Source organism: Gnatocerus cornutus, chromosome 2, assembly GCF_029298725.1.
Source record: "Gnatocerus cornutus isolate USDA-ARS CGAHR chromosome 2, icGnaCorn1.1, whole genome shotgun sequence".
NCBI lineage: Eukaryota > Metazoa > Arthropoda > Insecta > Coleoptera > Tenebrionidae > Gnatocerus > Gnatocerus cornutus.
The window spans coordinates 4,668,408-4,694,997 of NC_142234.1; the positions used below are offsets into that span (position 1 = coordinate 4,668,408).

At 34.1% G+C, this 26,590-nt stretch overlaps 1 protein-coding gene and 2 non-coding genes across 8 annotated transcripts; all 3 read left to right on the forward strand.

The window, feature by feature from the left end:
• Mbs (Myosin binding subunit) lies at nt 1–26,587 on the forward strand. Of its 6 annotated transcripts, XM_088029927.1 has the most exons (20): nt 1–355; nt 9,208–9,457; nt 9,507–9,669; nt 9,716–9,860; nt 9,912–10,122; nt 10,204–10,278; nt 12,851–13,042; nt 13,094–13,178; nt 13,458–13,631; nt 14,224–14,325; nt 14,413–14,529; nt 14,717–14,894; nt 15,066–15,218; nt 18,788–18,959; nt 19,017–19,138; nt 19,215–19,286; nt 21,759–21,950; nt 22,002–22,088; nt 25,104–25,202; nt 25,525–25,613. In XM_088029927.1, the coding sequence occupies exons 1-19, from the start codon at nt 107–109 to the stop codon at nt 25,200–25,202; spliced, it is 2,838 nt and encodes a 945-aa protein (XP_087886053.1). In that variant the 5' UTR covers nt 1–106; the 3' UTR covers nt 25,525–25,613. The 6 variants fall into 6 exon arrangements, with proteins under 6 accessions (XP_087886053.1, XP_087886054.1, XP_087886057.1 ...); XM_088029928.1 differs by lacking the exon at nt 25,104–25,202 and having other exon boundaries at nt 25,525–26,587; XM_088029931.1 differs by lacking the exon at nt 15,066–15,218.
• On the forward strand, nt 5,791–6,061 carry LOC148178231 (Nuclear RNase P). The gene has a single exon (XR_015769720.1).
• Nucleotides 6,190–6,461, forward strand: LOC148178232 (Nuclear RNase P). The gene has a single exon (XR_015769721.1).
• Nucleotides 26,588–26,590: the final 3 nt, after the last annotated feature.

Genomic DNA, 26,590 nt, shown 5'->3' on the forward strand with positions numbered 1-26,590 from the left:
TTTCCATTATCGCCAACCGCACCCTGTCAAACGCAAAAAGAATCCGTTCGAGTTGAACGAGAACCGAGTGTTCGTAATGGTCGTCGTTGTACAGTGTTAAATAACCATGTCTCTAGAGACGCGTTCGAATTCGGCCCTTTTCAAAAGGGCCGAACAATTAAAGCGTTGGGAAGATTCAGACACAAATCGCGAACCAGTGTATCCGAAACAAACGTCGCGTAAAATAAAATTCTCGTCGGGATGTGTGTTCTTGGCAGCGTGCGCCGCTGGTGATAAAGATGAAGTCTTGAGACTGTTAGAAAATGGTGCTGACATAAACACTGCCAATGTTGACGGTCTGACTGCTCTTCATCAGGTAAATTATAAAATCGAAATGATGATTCCACCTGTGGCGACCGACAGAATCCCTGATAGTTCTGTGACGTAAAAGTTGTGTCAACATGGCTACTACAGCTGAGCCAAAAAAACCCCAAAATTTAGGTCTTGTGGGGGCCCTGTGGAGGGCACGTCAATTATTATATTGTTTCAGAGAAAAAGTGTCCGATTTGGTTTTATGTTACTAGCCAAGGTAATGACCACAGAAAAACATGCGGCCTAGGGGTGTAAAATTTGTTGAGAGGAAGATTCGTTGGGAAAGCTGTGTTTATTATGTTTGCCGTAACTTTATGCTTTTAGTATCCGAGTAAAAATATTTGTTAACATAACTCAACATTTATAGTATCACATTAAAGGCAATTATGTTACAATCTGTGTGCGGTAAGGCTTCCAAAATTATGGACGTGCTACCTCATTACTCATAACACAAATAATAATCAGCAAGTGCGTTTTTTTTTGATAAGATAACGTGAGAGGAACGACAAATTGATTCCTTTTATTTATTTATTACCTTCTCATTCGTATGTCCTGAAGTAATCACAGTAATGAGTCATTGGTGTTATTTTCTAAACTAGGGCACGAAACAATGTTTTTTTCTAGGTTGGGGATAATTATTTTTTATGCTTGTAACGTTTCTTCGTTACGCTTTGATCTGTTAACCGTTAAAACTAACATGAATTGAAGAACATTACATTGTATTTTAAATGGATTATTTATACAAACCTGGGAATTTAAAGTAATAACAGATACAAAGAAAAATAATGCTGAAATTAGTAGCAATTTTAACTTTTTTCCTTTCGTATCTGTCCAGATCGAATTATTTTTATCTCAGCTTGTTCCACATATAAGATCAGAATTAAAATTTGAAATTTCCCGCCTTAAATCATGCCAAGTCGCTTTTCATTTGCTGTCAAACTGACTCAAAACTTGACATTCATAAGTATGCAATCTAAAGCGCGAAATTTAATTTTTTGTACATCCATTGATATCCTAAGGTGAAGAATTACCTAACCGTCTATAACAAGCCTGAGCCATTTTGAGTTGCGCCCACTTAAAATATTTACATTAATTTTATCCTGTATACGTGCGCCTTTTGCTATCTTAGTAATAATACAAAAATAGAAATATATCAAAAGTCATTATTACTCACTCATGTGCTAGGCACGTTATAAAGTACATTTTTTGTCGATTTTAATATACGAAGTTTTATGGTTTTTGGCAACAATCACTTGTTAAAACCTAAAAACCCATCAACCTCTTTTTCACCACTAAATAAAATTTTTGATTAACTTTACGAAATCGCTTTTAGCTTTCCTGGAAAATTGAGTGAGTAAATCTCACGAAATGCATTAAAAAAAGAGATGGATTAACCGTTAGTTGTAAAAAAGACATAATAAAGGACAAACAAAGTCCTTATGGGACCCCAAAATGTCCGGTATTTAAGCGGGAAACGCCGGGTGTAAAAAATATGCGCATGGAGAGTAGATAAGAGAATAGAATCAGAAACAGACAATAAAATGAAGTAGAAGCTGAAGGAATCGGAATATTTTAGCATTGCATGACTAGCCGTTAATTATTAGATGTGAAAACTCAACACAAACTGAGTCAAACTGACAGGAAGGTTGGCAGAAATGTCTTTTGTTTTTTGCTTGTAACTGTATCTGTATCTTGAACATTTTTCTTATTTTTTTTGTTACATTCTAGACATTTCATAATCTCTTCATGGTATATTACATAAGGAGCTTACGAGTATTTCAACTGGTGATTCATGAGATCACATTGAATATTAAAAACTTATTAGATTATAGAAGTATAAATTATCATGCCCTAAAGCAATAAATTGATCTTTAAATTTCTACAAAAACCTACGTACGGTACGGGTGATGATGATTTTTGTCAAGGGATTGATATTAAAATGCTTTCATGGATTTTACGTTGCGAGGCATTAGGACATTTAGGAGGAGTGCAAAAGAAATTTTTTTTATTTTGTATTTAATTTTTTACTTTTAAATGGTTCTGATGCCACTTTTTTATTTGTTTTTTTTTTATCTTCCTCCTCTTATAATTTTATTTTTAATTTTTAGCTTAAGTTCTTTTGTTTTATTGAACATCCACAACTCGCATCTGCCCCAATGATTGTCTGTTTGATTCTGATACCAACTGGGTGGTCTTTTGCGTTTGCTTCTTGCTAACAATTTCCAACCTCTTGGATTTTTAGCTTTTGAAATTCTTATTTCAGGTTAACAACTGTTCTGTCGTGTCATATTATTATTAGTCTGGAAACGTATCTAAAATATGATCTAATTCTGAACTCTCTAAAGTTTCTGAGATCTTTTAATCTTATTTTAAACATTTTCTTGTAGTTTGTTAAGTTCTACACTGACTTAATAATTAATTTTGAAATGTGTTAAACATTGTAATCTAATCTTGGGTTCTACTAAAAAGCCTTGAAGTTTAGTTTTTTTTATTGGTTTTATCCCAACCTCTCAATTATTTTAGCTTCTGCTGTTGAGACACTTCTTATTATCTCTTCCATTTGAAGATGTTTTGTTATCATTCCCAAATACCTAAATGTAAAAACACTTAATTAGAAGTACGATGCCAATCTTAATAATAAAGAGGACGTGTCAAAGACAGTAGTAGGATTGATTAAATAACATCTTATAAACAAAATTTACACTTGAAGACTGTTTTATAGCATTAAAAATTGATAAAATATTATACAGTTTGGGGAATTGATACCCGATGAATGGGAACAATTTTAATAAGAAGTGGGAGAGGAGTAGTGTCAGTGGGTGGCATTACTCCCCTCAATGCATCCTAGCGACAAAGTTCTCGAAAATTGTAACTCAAATTCATTGAGAAATACAATGCCTATCATTACTCATAAAAAAATAAAATTGTTGCATTTTGCATTCGAAGGACCAAATCCCTCTAATAGCGAAGAATTACTAAAGGAGCAATCATGTTAACACCTCGTCTTGCCAAAAATGATAAAACAATGCCACGACGCATGCATTCGCGCTGATGGGGGTAAATTATTTTTATCTTCCTCGCTCCAATGGCAATTATGGTTTTCTTTGTTGCGCTCATCTATTTGTCCATTAATCGGTCTTGGACTCACCGAAAATTCATGTTTCTTGATGTGTGTGAGAATGAAAGAATGCAAGAATCTCTTTCTCGCTCGGTGTCCCCCACTTTCTATTAAATTTAATTCCATGCATCGGGTGTCAATTCCCCAAACTGTAGATAATCATGGTTATTCAGCCATCTGACGTGTTCATCAACTTCTTACTACTTTTCCTTGATAGATTACAATAATTACATACTTCACTCATAATGAATTTATAAGATAAAGATCAGACAAAACTAATCCTTCGTTTCCAACTAGGCATTTAAATTTTTTGCGACAACTAAAACATTTTGTACTTAAACAGGTTTTTATTAGCCGAAGAATTGGCATAGTCTTGACTTCTGGAACGTAAAACGGATCCTAGAAGCGATTCATTTTTAGTAATTTTCAAGGATTTTTTTTATACAGTGTTTATCTTCCGGGAATAATTCATACGCGCGGTTTTCCACATTGCACATAATAATCTTCTGTACATTTTAATTTTCAGTTAAATATTATATAAAGAAGCACATGATTTTGACACAAATAATGTTATCTTTAATTTACTGTTAGATCAATATTAAATTGCGAAATAAAAAAGCTTTACCTAGAGCAAAAATCGTTCAAATAAAATTTCGATTTTGTGCTAATTTCATTTAGAATTGTCTCTTGACTCTCAGACGTATCAATTTCGGCCTCGGCAGTCGAATTCTTTTAAGTTGTTTTGCCAAAAAAAAGTGCTTTCGAAGTAATTATAGCAGGAATTCTTTCATCAAACAGTTTCAACCTCACCAACTTTTGTAATATAAGCGCCGCGGGTGTTAAAATTTCATTTTGTAACAACAATTATTGATTATTAAAATGTATTTTAGGTACAATTTTAACATATTATTAATAGAAGACCTTCAAAACATAAGGCTTCTCTAAATTTATAGCAAGAGAGAGCTAGCAAACACTTCCTATCGGTTTTGTCTTGTTACGTAAAAAAGGCGGTTCTAAAAGCTTCTCCGATTGATTTATAACCTGCACATATTTCATGCGGTAGCCACACAGCGGCTTTCTATTGTCGAACATTTTGTTTATTGTTTGGATGTTGAACCAATTATAAATATTATGAATTGTTCCGTTACTTTATTATTTTTATGTCGGTGTGAAGTTCGTGTTCATGAGTCGGAAAGGAAACGTTCAACTTGAACAGAATAAGGTTAATACACTGCGAGAACTAAAAATTGGATTGGGGCGTGAATGCAGGAACTATAGCTATATGTTACGGATGACGTAGAACTAATTGCATTGAATTACACTTAATTTGATCATGCATTATAATGCTTTGTCTTTAAAGTTATATTTTTTACATTATTTCCAATTTTTCAGATTCTCCGGCTTTGAATTTTTCACATCCCTTTACAGATTACAGGTCCTTTAAATCTTCTAGATTCTTTAGAATTTTTACTCCAAACTACACCTAAATGTCCTTCAGTTCTTTGGTTCAAGTCTAAAAATGTGTAAAATGTGTGAATACTAATTAAACAATATTTGCTGAAATAATATGTACCTAGTAACTTTTTTGTGCATGTCGCCAGGACTTTTCTGTTTCTGGTTGAATTCTAACGTTGCACTTACTGTCACGGCATCAAAATTTCAAACATCACTTTTTGACATGGCAATGTAAACCAAGCTTTATTGTAACACACTAAGCAAATTTGAGACTTGCAGTGATGTTTATAAATTTTAAACTTATAAAGATAAAGGACAGTTTACAATTTTTAAATATCAATCAATTTGATGTTTGAAATTTTAATTCCGCGATAGTACATATACAGGATGGTCAATAGAAAATTTAAAACCAACCAAAAATTGTACATTTTTGCAAGCTGAAACGTACGTTCCAGCTGGCACCCAAGTACGCCTACTTGATTGACCGTTGGCTAGAAAACGAGAATTTACGAGTGCAGACATGTAATTTTTTGCTGTTCCGCAATGAAAAATTGCGTTGATTTTATTAGTTGTCTGGTTTGTGTCGTTTTTGTTGAATTTAATTTGCACACGATATCGTGGCCGAGCCCAGCGATTCTGCACTTTTGTCTTGGTTCGATATTTTTAAGTATGTTTTATACGAGTTTAGGTTTCCATATAAGGCATAATCGTGTCGAGTTTACTTCTTTTATCGTATAACTCGTCGTTGTAAATTTCTACACTGTATTCACTGACACAAAATTTTATCAACTAAATGTCTGGTTATTTTTTATCTGTGAGGTTTCTAAGTGATGACACTGTGATCATTAGAGATGACGAGATGGAGGTCTGCGACAATCTCGCATCTGAGGCTCACATACAGTGTACTAGTTACAGTTTAAGCCTCGGGAAGGTCTGAGATGAGCCTTGAATGCTCCAGGAGGGCGCTTGCATTCTGCAAGGCAAGAACACCAGAAATTTGCGAAGGAGGTCCGTAGCCGAGGACTTGAAAGAGTAGGTGTTGGGGTTCTTTCGTTGGAATTTCTTGTGGCCGGCTTTTTTAGTTCAATTTGCGGGCTAGTTTAAACTAGAACTCAATTCAGACTAATCTGTCGCAGACCTCTTCTGTAGTCACTATTCTAGACGATCGCTCTGATAGAAACCTGTAAAAATAAATTCATATTGATCTAGCCCTTACGTTTGGCGTTTTAAATGATGATGAACACTTCTGCCATGCTATATTTAGGTGTGAAGCAATCTCGCACTTGGAGCACACATACAGTGTACTAGTTACACGTCAAGCTTCGGGAAGGTCTGAGAGAAGTCATTACAGTTCTAGCAGGACTCTTGGATTTTACAAGGCAAAACACCAGAAATTAGCGATTGGTTTTATAGCCGAGTATTGACTCAATCATAGGCGTTGAAAACCTCTCGATGAAATTTTTTGCGACTGGCTATTTTAGTTCAATTTGCGAGCTAGTGTAGAACTAGAACTCAATTCAGACTAATCTGTTTTACACCTTCTGATAGATCTTTGACGAAGTTATCTGATAAAACGCCAAACATGTTCGTTTAGCGGAAGCGCTCGTCACGTTATTATGCCTTCCCGCAATATTTGTTTTAGTTGCTCATTTTTCGTCTTTTTCTCGTTACGCGATCGTTGACCCGCTCTCTTTTTTTACGTAGTGTCATCATTCATGCCAAAATCCTTGTGTTCGATGCGGATACAATGATACAACAAGCAATAAGTAAGATGGAAATCTGCCCACCTGTCATGGGCCGTCATGGATTCTGAGCAGAATTGCGTAAATTAAAATTGGGTCTATGGTTTAGTGATGGAACAGTATGTATTTGTATAATCTATATTTATATGGCTATCTACAATAGCTCGATTATAAGCGTCTAGTTATTTATAACAGAAATTTGGAAATTGATGGTGAACGTCGTTCTCGCCTACATAAACACTGCATTAAATACATTCATCGACAAAATAAACTAAAGCATGTTTTTTAATGAATTCTTATAGATACTCGATTAAAAAGTATTTTTTTTTAATTTATTTTTGGACACCAACTACACTCCTGGACAAAAAATCCGGATACTTTGGGGCTTGGAATAAAGTTCCAATCGTTTTTTGTGTGAAATGTTTCCATTCTTCATTAAAGCAACCAGAGTTTTTGTATAGTTTCTTTAAAGACTTGTTCCATAAATGGTTCATTGGATTTAGGTCAGGACTTCAAGCTGGCCATTGTAGACAAGAAATTTCAACTGCTTCCAGGTAACGATTAGTCGTTCGAGCCACATATGGGCGTGCATTACCATGCATAAAAACAAATTTTCCATAACAAATGAGACACATGGTATAATATGGTATTGCAGACATTCTGTTGTGATCTATCTACTGTCAGTAAATATCATTTAATTGGCCCGTACGATCATAACAAAGTTTGTGCGGACACCATGGGACTACCACCCTGAAAAGGTGAAATACAGTAAAGAGCAAAACCTTCACCAACCCTTTATACACATTTACGTCCATATGGTAAACGTAGACCATGACTAGCCGACATCCAATTAGAAATTTCAACTCAGAGGATTTAGTTTAGAGCTGCCGTCAGTTTTAGACCAGTTTGTGGGCTATCAATCAATTTTTTAACCCTTTACGAATAGTCCGAGATTCCATTACATGACTTTGGGTGGAAAATTACATATTTTGATGAAACCAACTTTTTTTTAAACTTGTCCGATGATAAATAACCAACACGCAGTATTGTTGACTCACTTTTTTATCGAATTATGCTGGTAAAATATGAATTTAAATGTTGCATATTTAATCGCACTGAGTAGGTTTACACTTGGAAAAGTTTACGCTTATTTAATATTATTTTCCGGTAAATTTAGAATTTTGGAATGACAAATTTTACCGTAGCTAAAACCTTTTGAGTCAAACAGTGACATAATGAATCAACACAAGCTTAGAGAAGTTATTAAATTTGCCAAGCTTTCAAATCGTAAAAGTTTTCAAATGCATATGAAATCAGTATTGGATGAGATTTCAAATGGTTGTGAACTTTTTAGAATTTACTTCCGCGTATCAACAATAATTCTTGAAACTAGCAAATACGTCAAATCAGTAATCCTAATTGAATGATTTCTTTAATCTCGTCATTAACATTTAAATGTATTTATTTATGGTTATTAGTTGATCTATGGCTTCTCTTCAGAATTTGTAATTAAAAAATTTAAGAGGATTATTAAGTTTCTAGAGAGATTTGTACGATTCATGTACCTTACAATAAAGTGTTTAGATAATATTTTATAAATTATATCCAAAACTAATGAAATACATGTACAATTATATTGGATATACCCGAAAAAAGTGCAAAGTTTTTAACCCCAATATCACACACCGCTGTAGCTAATGATTTAAAAAAAAAATTGAAATTCGAATGGGGCAAAACCCCTTCGGATTACCCGTTATTCGACGCTTTGGCACTGAATTTAACAACGAAGACAAAAACCGAACAATAAACGTTTCCGCTCGCTCTTATCATATCAAAAATTGCTTATTGTGCCAAATTAATTTGTTTAAAATAAATTGGGCCTTCAATTTGGCCCTGTAAAACCCACATTTTTTTACTACAATTATTGTTAAACTGACTGGAACGCCGATAAAGACATTTTTTGCTACTTGTTTATTAGCGTTTTTATTCTCAACTTTTCAATGGTCTGGACTAACAATGGTATTGGAACTAGCCAACAGCACGGCGATTTCTGCATAAAAATTAAATTTTTTTTCTCGGAAACGGTGACGTTTTTAAAACCGACATTTGGCTGTTATGTCAAATTGCGTTGTCTTATATTAGGGTTGCACTTTATTCCGGTACACTCTGTATGTAGTAGAATTGGATTCATTGGATTTTCTGTCTCAGCAATGTTTAATTTCTTTATAAGCATTGGGTGCATATAGCTTCTCTTCATGGTTTTCTACATTATTTTGATTGGATTTTAAAAATTTTTGCTTGAAACTTTTTTCATATTCTCAAATTTTAAAGATGCCATGAATCAAATAATTGTGAGTATTATCTGGAATTTTAAAGTTTTTCTTCAGACTGTAATTTCAAATGCAGCATTTGTTGGGAGCATATTGATTGAGTTTTTGAACTATTGATTCAAATAAATTTCTTTGTTATTTCATGCGATTTTCTTTTTCGTCTTGGATGGAAGTTGTCACTTGTTCATTGAATTGCTGGAGTTTGTTCTAGGCTTGTATAGACGACAACTCCGAAATGGTGGAATTTTTGGTCGAGCACGGAGCGGACGTGAATCGAGGCGACAACGAAGGCTGGAGTCCTCTTCATGCAACTGCAAGTTGTGGTTTTTTATACATTGCCAAATACCTTATCGAAAAAGGTGCCAACGTAGCCGCAGTCAACAACGATGGAGAACTGCCTATTGACATTGCAGAAGATCAAAAAATGGAAGATTTGCTAAACGAAGAAATTAAAAAACGAGGTGTGTACTTCCGGTTTGATTAAAAATGCCATTACACGGTTTAAATTAGGTATCGACTGTGAGGCGGCTCGCAACGAAGAAAAACGTATCATGCTTCAGGATGCGAGAGAATGGTTAGCTTCGAAAAGTAAGATGGTAGATTTCCCACATCCCAAGAACGGGGCGACTCCATTGCATGTCGCTGCCGCCAAGGGCTACACGGACGTCATGAAGTAAGTTCCAAGCAGTTTGAAAAATAAGAAAAACGGAGATTTCTAGGTTGTTGCTGCAATGTGGCGCTGACATCGATTCGCAAGATATTGATGGATGGACGCCTTTGCACGCTGCAGCTCATTGGGGTCATAAGGACGCCTGCCAAATTTTAGCCGAAAATCTCTCAGATATGGAGGCTAAAAACTTCGTTGTACGTAAAATCACTCTCTTGCATTCGAAAATTACCTGAAATTCCACACAGGGTCAAACTCCGTTCGATTTGGCTGACACGGACATGTTAAAATTTCTAGAAGATCTCAAACAAAAACAAAACAAAGAAGATGTACTCAACAGGCGGCAAGCGAAAAAGCGAGCCGAACTGCAGGATAGGACCATTGAAACGGAAACGCCCAGCAAAGTTAAGAAAGTTGAGGAAGTCGCCAACAAAGAGGAGAAAGAGGAAGATAACATCGGTGAGTTTTTTTAATCACGCCGACTGATTCTAGTTTTAATGCTTTCTTTAAAACTGTGATTTTTGTTCTGCTGCTTTAAAGAAATGGACGTGTCTAGCGAAAGTGAATCCGAGACTGAAAGCAGTTCTGAAACAGAATCGAACAGCAGTGATGACGGTAAATTTTGTCAGTTCGTTGTAACTGAAAAATTAATTCTGTACAACGGAATGTTTAGCACTGTAATAATCCACTTTAAAACTCGAGCATGCGTGGAATATTAATACAAAACATTGCTCTTTGTTTAGAAAACTTAATTAAAAATGCCTTCCAGTGGTTATACAGTCGACTCTCGATAATTCAAATTCCAGGGACCAGGCATCGAGTAGTTTGATTAGCGAAAATTATAAGTTTTTTTTTAAATAATTTTTTTCAAAGAAGTTTGGACTAGTGAGAAAAACAAACTCAATACAAGAATTTTTTATTACTTCATCAGTTATAAGAAAAATTTGTTTTTGAGTAATTGACAGGTTTTGTTCGAGGGATTCTGTGTTTAATTCGAATAATCGAGAGTCGACTGTATTGTATATTGGGTTGGTAACATTTATTGACTTTTTCCTTGTCATGAAGATAGCTGGTCTGTTACCTCAAAGTGTGTGTTGACATTAATTGATACAGAATGACGTCATTGGTGGCAAAAGTAGAAAAAGCCTACCTACAGCACTACCAACATGAAAAATGCACCTACACCACCCCGCATTTTTCTTTTTTTTTTTTATTCAGCATACAAATACAGTGAAATCTCCCTTAGCGGACACCTCTCTTCGACGGACACTTTTGCTCAGTCCGGATTAAATCGTATAGTAATTCAATGCACCCTAATCTCTCTTAAGCTGACTGTCCCTTGAACGGACGCGGACAGTACATTTTAGTCCCATTTTCCAAAAAATCTCTCTTGGGCGGACAATACACACGTATACCATCACGTTTAAAAGCACAACAAATGTATTAATTGCTTAATTTCTTATGTTACAAATTTGTATCTTGAAAAATATAATCAGACATGTTCAACTTAAGAAATACAATATATTTTATAAACAATATAAATATCCGGAATTAATAATAATGCAACATCACAAATTACCTTTTGGCAATTTCAAGGGTTACAATGGTACGTTATGGTATTACGGTTCATGATTTTTTTTATTATTGTCTAACATGCTTTAACGGCGTTGTTAATGTTTTTTTTTAAACCGGTGTATAGTGAAGAATAAGGGTGAAGGATTTTAAAAAATATTTTTTCTTAGCTTATAATAATCCACTTTATTGTTCTCAACTGGCAGAAATTCGAATTTTTCGCCTTTGTCTTTGACAGTTATAACACACGCCTGTCAAATAAACGTCAAACTATTTTTGAGAGATTCTGGGCCTTCTAGGGCCTCGTAGCCTTGACTCGAACAATAAAATGTTGTATTCAACTCGTTCCTGTGTAAATTGGGCGTTTTAAAGCACTCATTTCACTCGCGTTTCAATTACGTCCACTCGTACTTTAAAACGCCCAATTTACACACGAACTCGTTAAATAAGTAACTATTATAGCCTAGCTAATTATTGGTGGGACTATTTTGATACACCTTGTATAAATAATTTGCTAAATAATATTGTTCAATCATCAATCACAAATTAATTAAATAGTTTTGCTTTTACCGGACACCCCTCTTAAACGGACAAATTTTCACAGTCCCGTTGGTGTCTGCTCAAGAGAGATTTCACTGTATTGGGTTTGGCTACTACTCACAATAGGAGAGTAAACTATTTGCAACTTTTTCTGTATACGATGCTATCATTTTTCGCTGAGGTTGACAACTCTAATATACAGAACATATAATACTACAAACAGTTCTGACTCATTTCTATAATTTGCAACATTTATAGATATAACATAGATAAAATTTGGATGTAAGTTTTTGCACTGGTCCCTTATCAGCGCAATTTTGGCGTGGGAGCGATTATAATTTTTCTGTAAATTAGCATTTTAACAAAACTGTTGAATATAATCAGAATTTCAAAAATTCCAGTCAGTTTACAAGAGGATTAAAACATAAAAATGCAAAACTGTTTTTAAAACAGGAAACATTTGTGTAAAGCGTGTTGAGTCGTTGTTTCGTAAATTGCTTTTAAAAATGCTGTTTACTTTGTTTTTTGCGAAATTTCTGTATCGCGACAATAAAAAGTTATTTTATTATCTCTTTGATTTAGGTTACGGGCATTATGCATGTTTTTATCATAACATAACGCGATTTTGCGCTTATTTTAAAAAATGAGATTGGCGGTGAGGATTTCTCAGTTTCTCAAAAAGGAATTTTAAAACGACTCAATCAGAGAATATGAAATTATTCGTAAAACGACAAAATGGTTTTAAACTCCTTTGAACTTTATATTTTCCAATAATAAAAGATAACGTGAAAGAACAGTATCTTATCAACGTGACGCAATCTCTAATTTTATCACAATTCTTTGATCTGTTTAGAAAAAACGTAACGAGTACGATAAACTTGACAAAGCATTTGACGACCACTCGCCTGCATGCCACTTCTCGCTTTCACCTTCTTCATACTTACCTAAACAAAGAGCAACTGACCAACTAATTTTAATTTCCAATTAATTGATTGAAGATATGAAACGTATTAATCAATTACTAACGTGGAATTAGCAATTTGAATGAAAGTACATGTTCTCTTCTTACTTCCAGAAAAGAAGAATAGGGTAAATTCTTTAGATTCAGTAAGCATATCAAATAAAACTACGGAACCATCAAGACTGCCACCTAGCGTGCCTCCTAAACAATTAGTGGAAACAAATAACGAAGATAACTTGCCAGTTTGGCGAAAAGTTAATTCTCGACCAACCAAAGCTGACGTACCAAGTCCTGTGAAAACTGCTGGTTAGTACTGTGGATTTTTTTTTCTACTTAAGGTTAATTGTTTTATTTCAGGTGATAACATTAGCACAGTTGATACTGTAAATAACGAACATGAAGTGACACTACGAAGACCAAATAGTTTACAGTCTGACAGAGAGTAAGTTTAACTTTGCTTTACTTTAATTAAAATTAACTCCTTCGCAAAATGATAAGCTTAGTCGCATATTAACAGTTTAACCACTAAAATCGAGCTTAAAAAAAGTTTAATTTCATCTTGCAAAGGGGATCGCCTATTTCGTTCTTCTTGATTAATGTTGGTACTACTTTAGATTTTGACATTTTTTTTAGTAGCACTTAAGTTAAGCATGGTTTTGTAAAAGTCTAAGGTAGTATGATCAAACGCATCTAACGCTCTGACACTTGCTTATATGTTTAGGTTCTACTCGAAATACGAGGAACTGCATGCACGCATTAAGGCATATAGAAATAGCAGTGACATAATTCCTTATCCGTCTAGACATAGAATTAGCAATGACATAATTCCTTATTCGTCTAGACCTCATTCCGACATTATTCCCAATCCCTATAAAACTTCTCAACAGCATTGCAGGTATGCACGATTTAGAGTAAACTTAAGGTGTAAAGCGATCGTTTTCTAACATTGCCATAACAAACGCTTAACCATCGCTTTACACCTGTCATATTCGTGAATTAGACGCATGATTAAGAAAATAGTGAGAAGGTCCTGGCTAACATATGGATGCTGATGAAGGAACTTAAAATTGACATTGTAGTCATAACTACAGATTACTACACATGTTTGTAATGCTTTTTGCTCTATCTTTCTTCTTCTTCTGCGGTGTGTTTTCTTATATTTTTTATCTCATAACTAGTTTTGTTGGCAACCGAAGTAAAGTAACTACTAATTATTTCTATGCGGATATGTTCGCTTTATACGTATACAACTCACGTGTCCGGTGGCAAGCAGCCATATTTTGTACACGAGTTTTCCTACATTTTGGCAACTCCAATTGGGTTTCTCGACCTTAATTCATGACTAGACTCAACACGTGTAAGTGTAAGATTAATTCGCCGCAGATATTTTTAAATCGATTGAATGCAAACTTACCTTTTCTGCGTTGCCTTCAAAAAATATCAGTTTTGATAAGTTTGTCTGGATATCCGTTAATACTTAATTGTAGGACCACGAAGGACGATAGTGAAATTAACACCACGCCGATAACACCAACGAAACCATCACCTGTAGCAACGAGTCCTGTGTCGAACAATCAACCATTGAGAAGGTACGAAATTTTCAATTTTTTTTCAATGTCAGCTTATTGTGATCATCACTGTTACTGTAAGTCTTACATCGTTTATTTTTTTGTTAGTGATTTAAAATTACCAATTGGCACAAATCAGCCTGTCACTGTCACTAGCACAGCCACAGTTACAACTCCTGCAACTCCCGGTGGTACTAGACTGCAAATATTTAAAAACTTCTTCAAGTATGACTTTTTCGTCTTGAGTTTAACAGTGTTGCCCATTATGCGTACTAAGTTCTCCGCTTGTATTTTCAACGGAATGTCGACTAATTTCATCTTGTGTTAGAAGTTCTAACAGCCTAGTCGTTGTAGTGTTTGCGCTTGAACTGTTAACTACCACGACGATGTGTACAATGATTTCTCATTAAAGGTCGTTTGTGCCTCCTGTCCGGGACGAAGAAAGCGAGACTCAAAGAAAAGCTCATGCTAAGCGTGTGCGCGAGACTAGGCGTTCAACGCAAGGTGTGACGTTAGAAGAAATCAAATCTGCCGAACAGTTTGTTAAAAAGAAGAATCAACCTAACCATAACAATAATAACAACGAGCAAGTGAGTGTACTTTTTGATCCTTTCTGAACTTTTTCTAACGGTAAATGTAGTGAATAATGTTTGTCATGCTTGTCGATCATCATCATAATCATTTATGGAACAAGGTCAAATTATTTAGTCTTGATCTTTCTTTTTGACATCATCACCTAATTCATGTTTGTATACTAACAGTCTGGAGCTAACGGGGATTCCTCTAACGGAGTGAGTGTAACCGCTACAATAACCACTGCGACACCCACAGTCATAACTCGTGATACCGAAGAACCTACTGTTGCTCACGAGCGCAGACCTTCTTGGAGACTGAAAATAGACAGTAGTAGTAAGGTAAGTTTGTCTCTTGATGGAGCTTCTTCTACTTTCTTCTGACTTTGGCGCTTGCATGTAAGATGTTTGACAAATTGGTGAAATAATAGCTTAATATTCACAACTATTACAATTTCGACTTGAAAGGAAATTTTCGCTAATTTTCTAGATTCAATTGCTGGTTCTGTCTTTAGTTTGATGTTGTATTCGTACGGTATGATCGCGTTGCATGATTTTTTTCAGTGTCTACAAGTTAGAATTTGTTGGTTGCAACCACAAGATCTAATATTAAGTTTGCACTTACTTACAACCAGATTCAGTGCACGAGTACGACAGTATTGAACTAGTAAAACATTGAGTAACGCCTCTCTCATCAAACTTACTAGGGGCTATTCTGTATCGAGTCTGTCAAATTTAAAGGTATTATGTTAAAATTATAAAGGTCCCTTCAAGCGAAATTCCTATTCTGTATCACCGAAGTCCGTTAAAATTTTAACCGAAGTACGTTAAAAAGCTGCTCATTTTAAAGGCAACCCGAGGCCATCCTTTAAATTTAACAGGGTGCCTTTAGATTCATTTTGACAGTTGGTTTCGAGGTTATTTAATAAATGTTACGAAATATGATGAATTTTGTTGAATTCTTAAAATGCAATTACATCAAATTTGATGCATTTGATAAATCTTTGATAACAAAAAAATCACATTATGAGATGAAATTTCAAGCTACTTTAATTATTATTGAATGAATTTTTATATTCAGATAAAACATGAAATTTAATTTGAATTAGCAATTCAAGCGAGCCATTTTCTTCGTCGAATAAATAATTTATGATTCAAATTATTCCGATTATTCAAATAAAACCTTTTGATTTTAATAAACAATTTAAAATAATAATATTATGTTGTAATTAGTATTGTAAAATGCATTTTCACATTAGATTTTTATTTAAGAGCTCCACAAGATGGATAGCGACTTGGTCATGTTCTAAAAATTACAGAAATGCATTCTAGACACTCATTAAAATATTTTCAAAAAGATATCGACAAAGTAATGTTCGCAAATAATTTACCTACTTGTAATAAATAAAACTAAGTAAAAAACTGGGGGCACGTTTTGGTAATAAATAAATCTGCATTTTATTATCTTTGATCTAAACTTTTAGTATGCAAGAATTTTCTACATTCCTCAATATTGATGTTGGACCAAAATGACCAAAAAATGTGTTTCAAGTTTCCAATTACGTCTATACATGGTTCAAATATTTTTTTTAATATTAAACTTGCGTGCAAATGTATCGGGCCACTTAAAAAATTTAATTTCAAATGAAAATGATTCAAAAACGACGTATTAGAATTTAGGAAAAATGGTACCATTTGAAAGATTATACTTTCTTATGTAAGAATTTCTTATTCATACCGTTGTGCACTCATTATTTAATAAGTTTTCTGAATTTTTAGTAAAACTTAAACAAAAAGCAAACATCCAGTATTTAAGTACAATTGATTAACCAAAGAATTTTTTATTTTTAATAACGGGTGTTGCCACCTTTAACTTTAATAACCTCTTCCATACGGTTAGGCATGGGTCTGATCAATAAAATAACTTTTTCTTGAGGGAGACGGTTCGACTCTTCTTCGATCGCAACTTTTAAACCATACAGTGACTGTGCCGCAGGATTTCTGGCTTAAAACCCATTTTTTAAATGATCCCATATGTGTTCAATCGGATTCATACTGGGACTCCGTGCCGGCGCCACTCCAGAACCAGAATTTCATCCGTATTAATGGTATTTTCTAACGATTGCTTCTGTGTGTGATGTTGCATTGTTGTGCATATCCAGGAAAGTGTCTCGGACAAATAAGCATAAGGCATTACAGGTTCTTGCAGAATATCCACTATGTATCTCTGGACTATTAAACCCCTTTTGCGTTCACCAATTCGAGAACCAGTCACAAAAACAGAATCTGTTTTTCCTTCACTTAAAAACCGCTCTCATGCATAAAGCGCCACCATAACTGATCCGTTCGTTTATGCAGCATTGTGCAAATCGCTCCCCAGGTCTTCTGTACACTTTTACTCTTCTGTTATTTCCATGTAAGCACAGTTTGGTTTCATCTAACAACATAACTTTACTTCATTGCTCAAAAATCCAGTCTAAATGATCTCTAGCAAATTGCAATCGAGATTTTAGGTGAGCTGCAGTTAATGTTGGACCAGCTGCAACTTTTTAAGATGTCTAATTCTTTTCCTTCAAACTTCACCTCACAGTTTATTCACTAACATCAACTCTTCGAACTTCATGTAGCCGTTGTTTTATCTGCACAGCATTTAATCTCCAATCCTTTAATGACGTGCCAAAAAATCGATTATTTTTTTGAGATGTTGCAACAAGTTTTCCAGTTTTTGGCCTACTTGTAAAGGCACTAGTTCCTAAGTACCTCTGCTGTAGTTTTTGAATTGTTGCACGGCCTAAATTTAAGCGACGAGACACAACTCGCTGATGAGTCCCGTTTCAAGTAAAGCAACTGCTTGGGCTGCTTTTACAGCCGAAGGATATATTTTTTAGAACTTAAATTATTTTTTGCCTGTTTGATATGCCAGACGCGTCAAACAGAAGTTACCATTTTCAGCCTAAAAAAGCATGAAATCGGATTTTCAACAGTGAGAAAATTGGACATTTTTACTTTAAATGATGATAATGTGGTAATTAATAAAATTAACTTTGAACTTTTTTTATCATCTTAAACAGAACAAAACAAGCTTTCATATGATGCCTTTTTTGTTCAAAACTGACATATTTGTTTTAGAAAATTTTTCGGTTGAAGTGAAATTTTCAAGATGGCCCGATACATTTGCACGCAAGTGTATTTACGATTTGTCATTCTTATTAGTTTCGTTTCTCTCGATGACAGTACGCGCACGCGCAAACATACCACTAGGGCTCGTTCTCAATCGAATTAACAGACGTACGTTAAAATTCTCCATTTTAACGTACTACGTTTATTTCATGATACAGAATAGCTATTTAAACACCGCACCGTTAAATCTGACTATTTTAACGTACCCTTTAAATTTAACAGACTCGATACAGAATAGTCCCTATTTTATCTTTAATTTCTTTTTATTCTTGTTCTGACATTTTTCTCTATAAACTTCTTTTCTAATGATGTTCTGTCGTTAAAAATCTTCTTCTCAATGCTCACTTTTTCTATGCATTTTAAGTTCTTTGGACTTGAATAAGTGAGAATACATTGTTTGACTTTTCCAAAATTTTTAAATTTTCTCTTTCTACGTTTGATAAAGTTTGGGATTTCAGTACATAATTTTATGTATTTTACATGTTTCATTCAGGATTCTCTGCCTGCACTTTGTATTGTGACCGGTAGTGTAGCCAACGTAAAACACTTCTTCCGTTTTTTCTTTCTATGTACTGAACTAATCGTCTTTTTATTCTTTTAAGCTGATTATGTGTACATACTTTCGATTCATTTGTTTTCCAATCGCACCATTATCATTACTGTGCAACTAATCTTGTGGCCGTTTTTCCCCTCCCGAGATCAAATTTTAATATTTTTCCCATTTTGTCTAGTTTAAATTAGAAGATGCATCGAAACCTACAGAAACACCAAGTACTCCGTCCTACGTCCGCCGTACTGGTATTCAAAACAACACAAATCCTAGGCCTTCGTCGGCATCCATCGAAACAGCCGAAGCAACCGTGACGTTACCGTTAAGAAAACCAAAAACACAGGACGAAAAAGGTGACAATTTCGAGTTTCTTTTTCCGTTTTAACTTGTTTTTGTTATTTTTTTTGTAGAACAAGACAAGGAAAATGATGTTCGAAATGCTCAAGCAACTCTCGCTACTCAGGCAGCTATACAGCGAAGGAGGCGACCTAAAAGGAGATCAACTGGAGTGGTTTCTTTTGAAAATATGGATGTAAGTTAAGAATAGTTGAAAAACAAACGAATTATTGTTGAGTTGAGTTGACCAACTAAGACCGAGTTTTTATTAGGACATGGATCAAGATAAGGATCCCTCAGGGGGTGGAGATTATGAAGATTCTTCTAAACTGAACCATGAGGAGGTGAGTAACGAAAGCGGTGTACTTAAGCACAAGGGTTGTGTCTTTTATAGTTTAATTTGTAGACAGCTGTTTGTCGCTTGTTTTTCACTATCGTTTTCTGTATTTATAGGCATCGTTTATTGATTTGTAGGAACTCGATAACACCCTGTATACTTATGTTTGTATACAGTTTGTTTACGTTTTAAAAAGTCTGGCAAGTATTTAAGGCCACTATTTAATTTGACCCACTTGGGGAAGACTGAAAATACTCTGTTATTGGTGAACATTGATTTGTTGCCGACCCGCTATCACAACAAATTTAATTTATTTATATTCAGTTAGCTCGTAATAAAATTTGTTGCCATGAGCCACTATCACGAGTTCATTTTTCAAATTGTTATGATTTCTTTATTATAAGAATGTTCTCTTTACTTAATAGAATAGGTTAGTTCAAAGTGATCAATTGAGTTATTTATGTAGTCACCTGGCACTTTGCGAACGTAGACGTTAAATAATTGACAGGTATTAATTTTCTAGATTGCTCTGCACTAGTGCTAGTAATTTTCAATCTCTCATTTTGCAAATTTCATTAATTTAAAGTCATTGATGTTGTTTACCCCACAATTTTTATTTGATAACCTTTTTGAGGCTCCCTAAAAGATTGTTTTTAAGAGAACTGCGTAAATAAGACCGTTGTGTTTAAATTTGCTCTGTTTAAGCAATTTTGCATCAAACATTTCACGCACAATCGACTCTTTCAGTTTTATAATTAGCCATTACTTTTTTAAATTGTTTTTTGCACATAAACATTCAAAGATAAACCGATGTAATTAGAAACATTTTCGTGTGTTACATAAAACCGAGTAAATTAACAGAAACAAAACCTGTTTACATTCGTCTTAGTATGTATCGAGTTTTACTTTGTTTGAATGCAGCAACTTGAGCCAGAAAATGCGCAATATTTCATGTTTTTACGCGCCACGCTGTCCTTTCTTTACTTAGAAATGAGAGTCTTTCCAGATTTTTCATTTCGCTCTATCTGTTGGTTTATTTTTACAAAAATCACATTTTAGCATAATTGTTTTGAGAGATCGCTACATAATTAGGGTACGTTATTTAAACCTCAAGCAGTTTCTCAGACCATGCATGCCTAAAATAACTTTTACTGTTCCTAAATATACAGATTACCTCAAATCCACGCGACTATGCCGTCAAATTAACACTGTCCTTACAAGATAAATTCTATTATCGTTATTATTTTTTATTTGGAGTGACATATTTATGGCGAATGGGACAGATTAATGGGTGCACCTTGCACCGATCTTAATAAAATTCTGAAAAACAAATGGCATCGGCTAAAAAAAATAAAGGAATACTCCTACATCATTCAGGCAACGTGCGACATATTAACTTTTCTTGCGTGTTACTATTCTTTGGTTCATTGCTTCTACGTAAGCAACGTGGGCGCGTGTATTTCTGTAATTTTCAGGAACATATGTATACCTTGAAATAGACTTTGACTCAAGATCAGCGGTTTCGAAAATATAAACGTTGGGAAACGTAATGACCTAAACTTAAACCTGAAAAATGGACAGTGGTCATAAAGCGAAGCGAACGACGGTGAAAACGTCTTAAATTTTTTTTGATTACCGTGTAAAAGTCGGATGCAGTTGCTACTGCTTTGTTCTTCAATTTACTGCGTGCTCAATTTATGAAAGTTCGAGAACTCCTGGTTTCTTCCCTATACACAACTAAAAAAAGATAGACTCATTTAGTGAGATTTAAATAGCTACCGCGTTTGTTGGTGTACATTAAAGTTTCCCTAGAGTTCAGTCTCGCGTGTTTCATGTTCTAGTTCAATGTGAAACTTATTTGTTGTCATGTTTTCGTTTTTACTTGGAAATTAAGTCTTGAAAATCTGGGAAAAAAAACTAGTTCTATTGTGAATTTCGCGTGTGACTATGTCGTTTCACGGAAAACAACCTGTGCCCCCTTTGAGACGTCGCTCCGCGTCAGCTGTCAGAAGCAATGGGAATTCTTATAGTAACAGACCACGAAGTGTTGGCTACTTCGGGTCATCATCAGTCACTTCCCCTTACACAACTTCCACTCACCCTTACTCCTCTTACAGTAATTACTCTTCAAACTACAAAAGTCCTTACTTTTCCAATAGTTATAGACCGGGTTCGTCCTCTGGATACGCCAGTTTGACCATCCCAGCGAAAACTTTAGCCAATATTAATATCTTAACGCCGAATTATTCCAAAACTTACGACAACAGCAAAGACTACCTTAAAAAAGACACTGGACACAGGTCGCGGCGTGATCTTTCCAGAGCTGGTAGTTTTAATAGAGATAGGTCGTTATCCAAATCACATACTTCTTTAGCTAGTAGTGGATCGAGGTCGATAAGTCTAACTTCTTTAGCGTCGGAAGGCTACATTGTACGAAGAACCAACAGCTCGAGTTTGTTTTAACAGAAGTTTGTTTCAGAGTGGTAACGAACGATCCAGCCGCTCTCGCATTGGAAGTACGTCGGATATCAGGAATGAAAACGGCGACATTGACTATAAAAAATTGTACGAACAAGCTCTCACTGAAAATGATCAGCTTAAAGATAAGTTAAAAAAGACAGACCAAGAGTTGCGGGAGACTAAAACGACTCTGGAGAAGCTAAAAGTTGTAGTAAGTTTTTGTTATAACACCACATGCTGTTGGTAACCACTTACTTTTTAGACTAGTAAAAATTCATTATCAGAATTAGAAAAAAGGGAACGAAGGGCGATGGAACGCAAGCTAAGCGAGATGGAGGAGGAATTAAAGGTAGGTTGCATTAGCACTCATTCATTTAACTCAGATTTCTTTCAGCGTTGCATTTTTTTCTACAACTATAATTTTTGTAGTTTGCAGCAAGCTTTGTGTTGCAACTTTTTTTTTGATATTTTTTTTCGGAGATCTTTACATAACTTAACACTTTCTTAGAACTAACAAATTAATATTAACAACAGACAACACTGCCGGATTTTTTATCGTTTTGTTGCATCACAAACATCAAACAATGCACAATTTAATGTGATTTTATTTTCGCATCTGTTACATTATGTTGGGTGACACAATCTTTTTTTTTTACTCATAAAATTGGAGCACAGCGTAGGTTTTTAAAATTGCGTCAGTCGTGGTCGATGGGAGGTTTCAACAGGACGATTATCAGGTTTATTAATGAGTTGTCAAGACCTCAACTTCTTTATTAATAGACAGACAGACAGAAAGCTACAACTGGGACAAGTTCAATTCTGCGTAAAAAAAGACACGAGTTTGCTACTCGTAATTAGCTTTGATACAGGGTGATTTTTTAAAAACGACAGGCGTTGTAGAATTTTTATTTATGAACCGATTTCAAAAATTTTAAAAACAAATTAAATGGTTTTTAATTTCCTATAAACTGATGATTTTAAAAATTTTCTAAATGTCTTAGTATCTTTTGGTAGATACTCAACTTTCTTATTTTAAATTGACACCCATATTTTTTTTTTCATAATTTAGAAGATGTTCATTTTCTTGATTCAGAAATGTGTAATATGTTCTACTTTTACAAAAAATATTTAAAAAAAAAATATCAAAAATGAAAAAATTTAGGCAATAAAAGTTAATAAAATCTAGGTGCGTGGTGTCAAATAACACAATATCGTTATTGTAATGTCAAAAAGCAGCAAATAACAGAAAGAACAAGTTTTCTTTCAACAAGATGGGTCTACACCTTACAATGCACAATGCATTTCTCGTAGGTGTCAATTGTGCAATAAAAAAACGGGATGGCGTTTCAACAGTATTTTAATTAAATTAGTTAGTTGTTTTTTCTGATTTGTAATTATTGTCTTTTGTTATTAATAATTTCCAAAAAAATGCCGATCCTTTCTGTTATTTGCTGCATTTTGACATTACAATAACGGCATTCTTTTATTTAACACCATGCACCTAGATTTTATTAACTTTTATTGCTTATTTTTTTTTTAATTTTGATAATTTTTTTAAAAATATTTTTGGTTAAAAGTAGAACATATTACACATTTCTGAATCAAGAAAATTAATATCTTCCAAATTATGAAAAAAAGAAATATGGGGTCAATTTTAAAATCATCAGTTTATAGTAAATTAAAAATTATTTAATTTGTTTTTTAAATTTTTGAAATCGGTTCATAAATAATAGTATATTATGAAACGCGTTTCATAATGAACATTTTGCCGCACGCACGTTTTTAGGACACGACGAGCGCAGCGAGGAGTGTAATTAAGTAGTTAGTGCGGCAAAATGCATTATTTACAAGTATCATACGCTATTTTTTCTATTTCGCCTTATTTTCAACGAAAAAACTTGATTTCGAAATCTAAAGAATTTTATAGTTTAGCAAAATGTTCGGGAAAAAATTCGAAGTAGCCAAATCCAATTTCAATCAGTTTGACAGGTGACGTTTTGAGGTTACTGGAGCGCAAGGGAGCCAAGAGAGCGAAGATGTTAATCATGATCATGATGATTCTCTTGCAAGCAAAGAGTTTTTCTCAGATGAATTATTAAGCCAAGTACAACAAGAAATAATAGTGTATTGATCGATTTATCAAGGTTTAACAAAACCAAAATCTAAATTGTCAACGTTGACGGCAGGGTGACGGTTTGTCTGCTGCAAACCTAAGAAAAATATATGTTCCTGGGAATATTGACACGGGATTGGTTCATTACGATACCGAAATACGCTCAAACGCGTATCGAAATATCTTCATTGTGAACGCGAAATAGAAAAAAGTTCTACAACGCCTGCCGTTTTAAAAAAATCACCCTGTATATTCATTTGTTGGGTGTAAATAATGAAAAATTATCCGTGTCGTCTGTGATAAAAATTAAAATGAGTGAAGCGGTTCTGTTTCTAATGTTTGTTGTGTGGCAGCGCAATTAATCATTTTTTATTAAAAAACGAAATGAGAGAAATACTGCGGCACTGAACGTGGCAAAATTAGTTATGATGGAGAAAATGGGGTCCAAAGGCTGATTTGTAGATTGACGCACGTTCATTTTCGCAAGCGCAACTGCAAAATTGAATGATGAACGGCGTCAGTTTGTAAATCAAGCTTAAGAGACCTTCGGATTTTTTTTATGTAGGTTGCTTTGTCATTAATATTTTTAGATTTTGAAGTCAAAAAATCCAAAAATAAAATTGGTCTAAGAAACTATGGAACCTGAAAATCTCAAAAAATCGTTAGAATCAGTAAAAAATATACAGGGTGCCAATTATAATAAATTTCGGTATGTACAAAAACACACCACCGAAAAACGGAGAGAAGAAACCAATAACTCTATCGGCAATGTTTCCTTGGCAAAGAATGTAACAATTTTTTATGTAATTCTCCTGGGTAATGGCTTGTTTTGATTATCTAGTTTATTTACCCGAATAAAAACGGCCGGTGCAACTGTTTTTGTGTTTACTAAAAGCGAAGCCAAATATCAGCGTTGAGAGAAAGATTCTCTTTAAATTAGCAGTTTACAAAACAGGACTCGATAAATTTACCTGCACACTCTCCATTGAATTCGGTTCAGAAGAAACCGAATGAAATCGAATGAAAAAACAAACAAGCTGCCAGTTCTAATTTTGTCTATTTTGCTTAATGTCATAATTAATCGCTTTTCATGTGTTGCTCTAATTTTATCAGTAAATTCGCCGTAAATTAATGCCGTAACTTGAAGCTTGGTCATAGTTAAACTATTTGTTTTCCAGGGCCTGTACGTATATTTAATTAACAATATTATCGTTGATTGTAAAAAGCATACACACCCTATTATTGTTCTAGCAATTGCAAAAGTTGAAAGCCGAGAATGAACGTTTAAAGGCTGACAACAGGTCTCTCACACGCGTCATCACCAAACTTACCAACTCTCCAAAAAAATAGGTAAATTCGATAGAATAACGCCATGCAGCTGATTTCGCTCTTTTTTTATCAAACTGTTTCGTGTTGTTTATTTTTGTTTTATTATTGTACTCTTGTTTGTTCAACTGTTGAATGACCGTAGAAACGTATAATACACACTTAATATTAAAACGATTTTTTTAATACTAACACACTGACCATTTCTCACTCACACAGTACAATTTGTGCAGTGTTTTTTGTTTGTTGTCGTTGGATGTACACGTTTTCCAGCTTTGTGTTAAAACAATGTCGAGCATGGTTATGATTATGTTATGATTTGTACTGAAATGTCTGACTTTTTCAGCACTTGGAAATCATGAAAATAGAAAATCAGAAACTAAAGGACGAGAATGGAGCGCTTATTAGAGTTATTAGTAAGTTATCGAAATAGCATAAGCCTTAGACTTTTTAATTTTTCCTATTGCATTTTACGTTAAGTGCGACTTGGATTACACTTCCGAGGAGCCTCTTCCTTTTTTGTTATAACCAAGTATTATTGTTAATTTATTGCAAACGTAGTTGACTATTTTATATACAAGAAATGACCATTCATCTACATTTTCTGACAAACTGTGTGTGTTACATCTTAACGGATTATGTTTTAGTAGTTTGCTGGTTGTGTGATATTATTTGCTTTGTTTTTAACTTATTTTGACACCCGCCGACTTTACAAAGACATGGAAATGTTTCATTTTTAATCAGACATGTCAATTTCAAGCATATATTTTTTGTACGCAGACGTGTATTATACATAAATGTATTTAAATGTAATGTACTTGTGAATAACTTATTAACGTTGATGTGATTTTAATGTTACAAAATATACATGAACTAAGTATTTGTTTTTCTTGATATCGTTTATAGCACTCATATTAAATGTTGAACTGATAGCATTCAATATGGGCGCTATAAATTTGTTTTCCTTAGATAATGTACAAAATCACTTAACAAAAAAATATTTCAATTGTTAGAATCTAGTCCAAAGATGAAAAACTTGTGACAATTTTGTTGAAACACTTGTTAAATGTTTGAATATCAAATGCCATACTGGTGCTAAATATCAGTGAAATCAACTTTATATTAAATACTTTGTATAATAAATCGTTCTAGGAGTTGTACATCAAAAATTATTGTGAACTGATATCGAATCGTTCATTTTTTCCTAACAAGATTTGTACATACGATATGTTCGTTTCTAGTGTTTTGACTATATTTCATTCGACTTGTGCCTTGATTTGTATTTAATTCATAATTTTTTAATTACCGTGTAAATTATTTTATGTATTTATTCATTGTTTAGAGGCTGGTAGTTTATATGTGAATATTGATTTTATAGCTGATTCTTTAATAAAATCCAGATTACAATTTTT

What these genes read in the sequence shown, in the direction of transcription:
- Mbs (XM_088029927.1), top strand. Translation starts at nt 107, where the DNA reads ATGTCTCTAGAGACGCGTTCGAATTCGGCCCTTTTCAAAAGGGCCGAA. An exon ending in AACAATCAACCATTGAGAAG is followed by an intron (nt 14,326 to 14,412) that starts GTACGAAATTTT and finishes TTTTTTTGTTAG; the next exon opens with TGATTTAAAATTACCAATTG. An exon ending in AGATGGAGGAGGAATTAAAG is followed by an intron (nt 22,089 to 25,103) that starts GTAGGTTGCATT and finishes TTATTGTTCTAG; the next exon opens with CAATTGCAAAAGTTGAAAGC.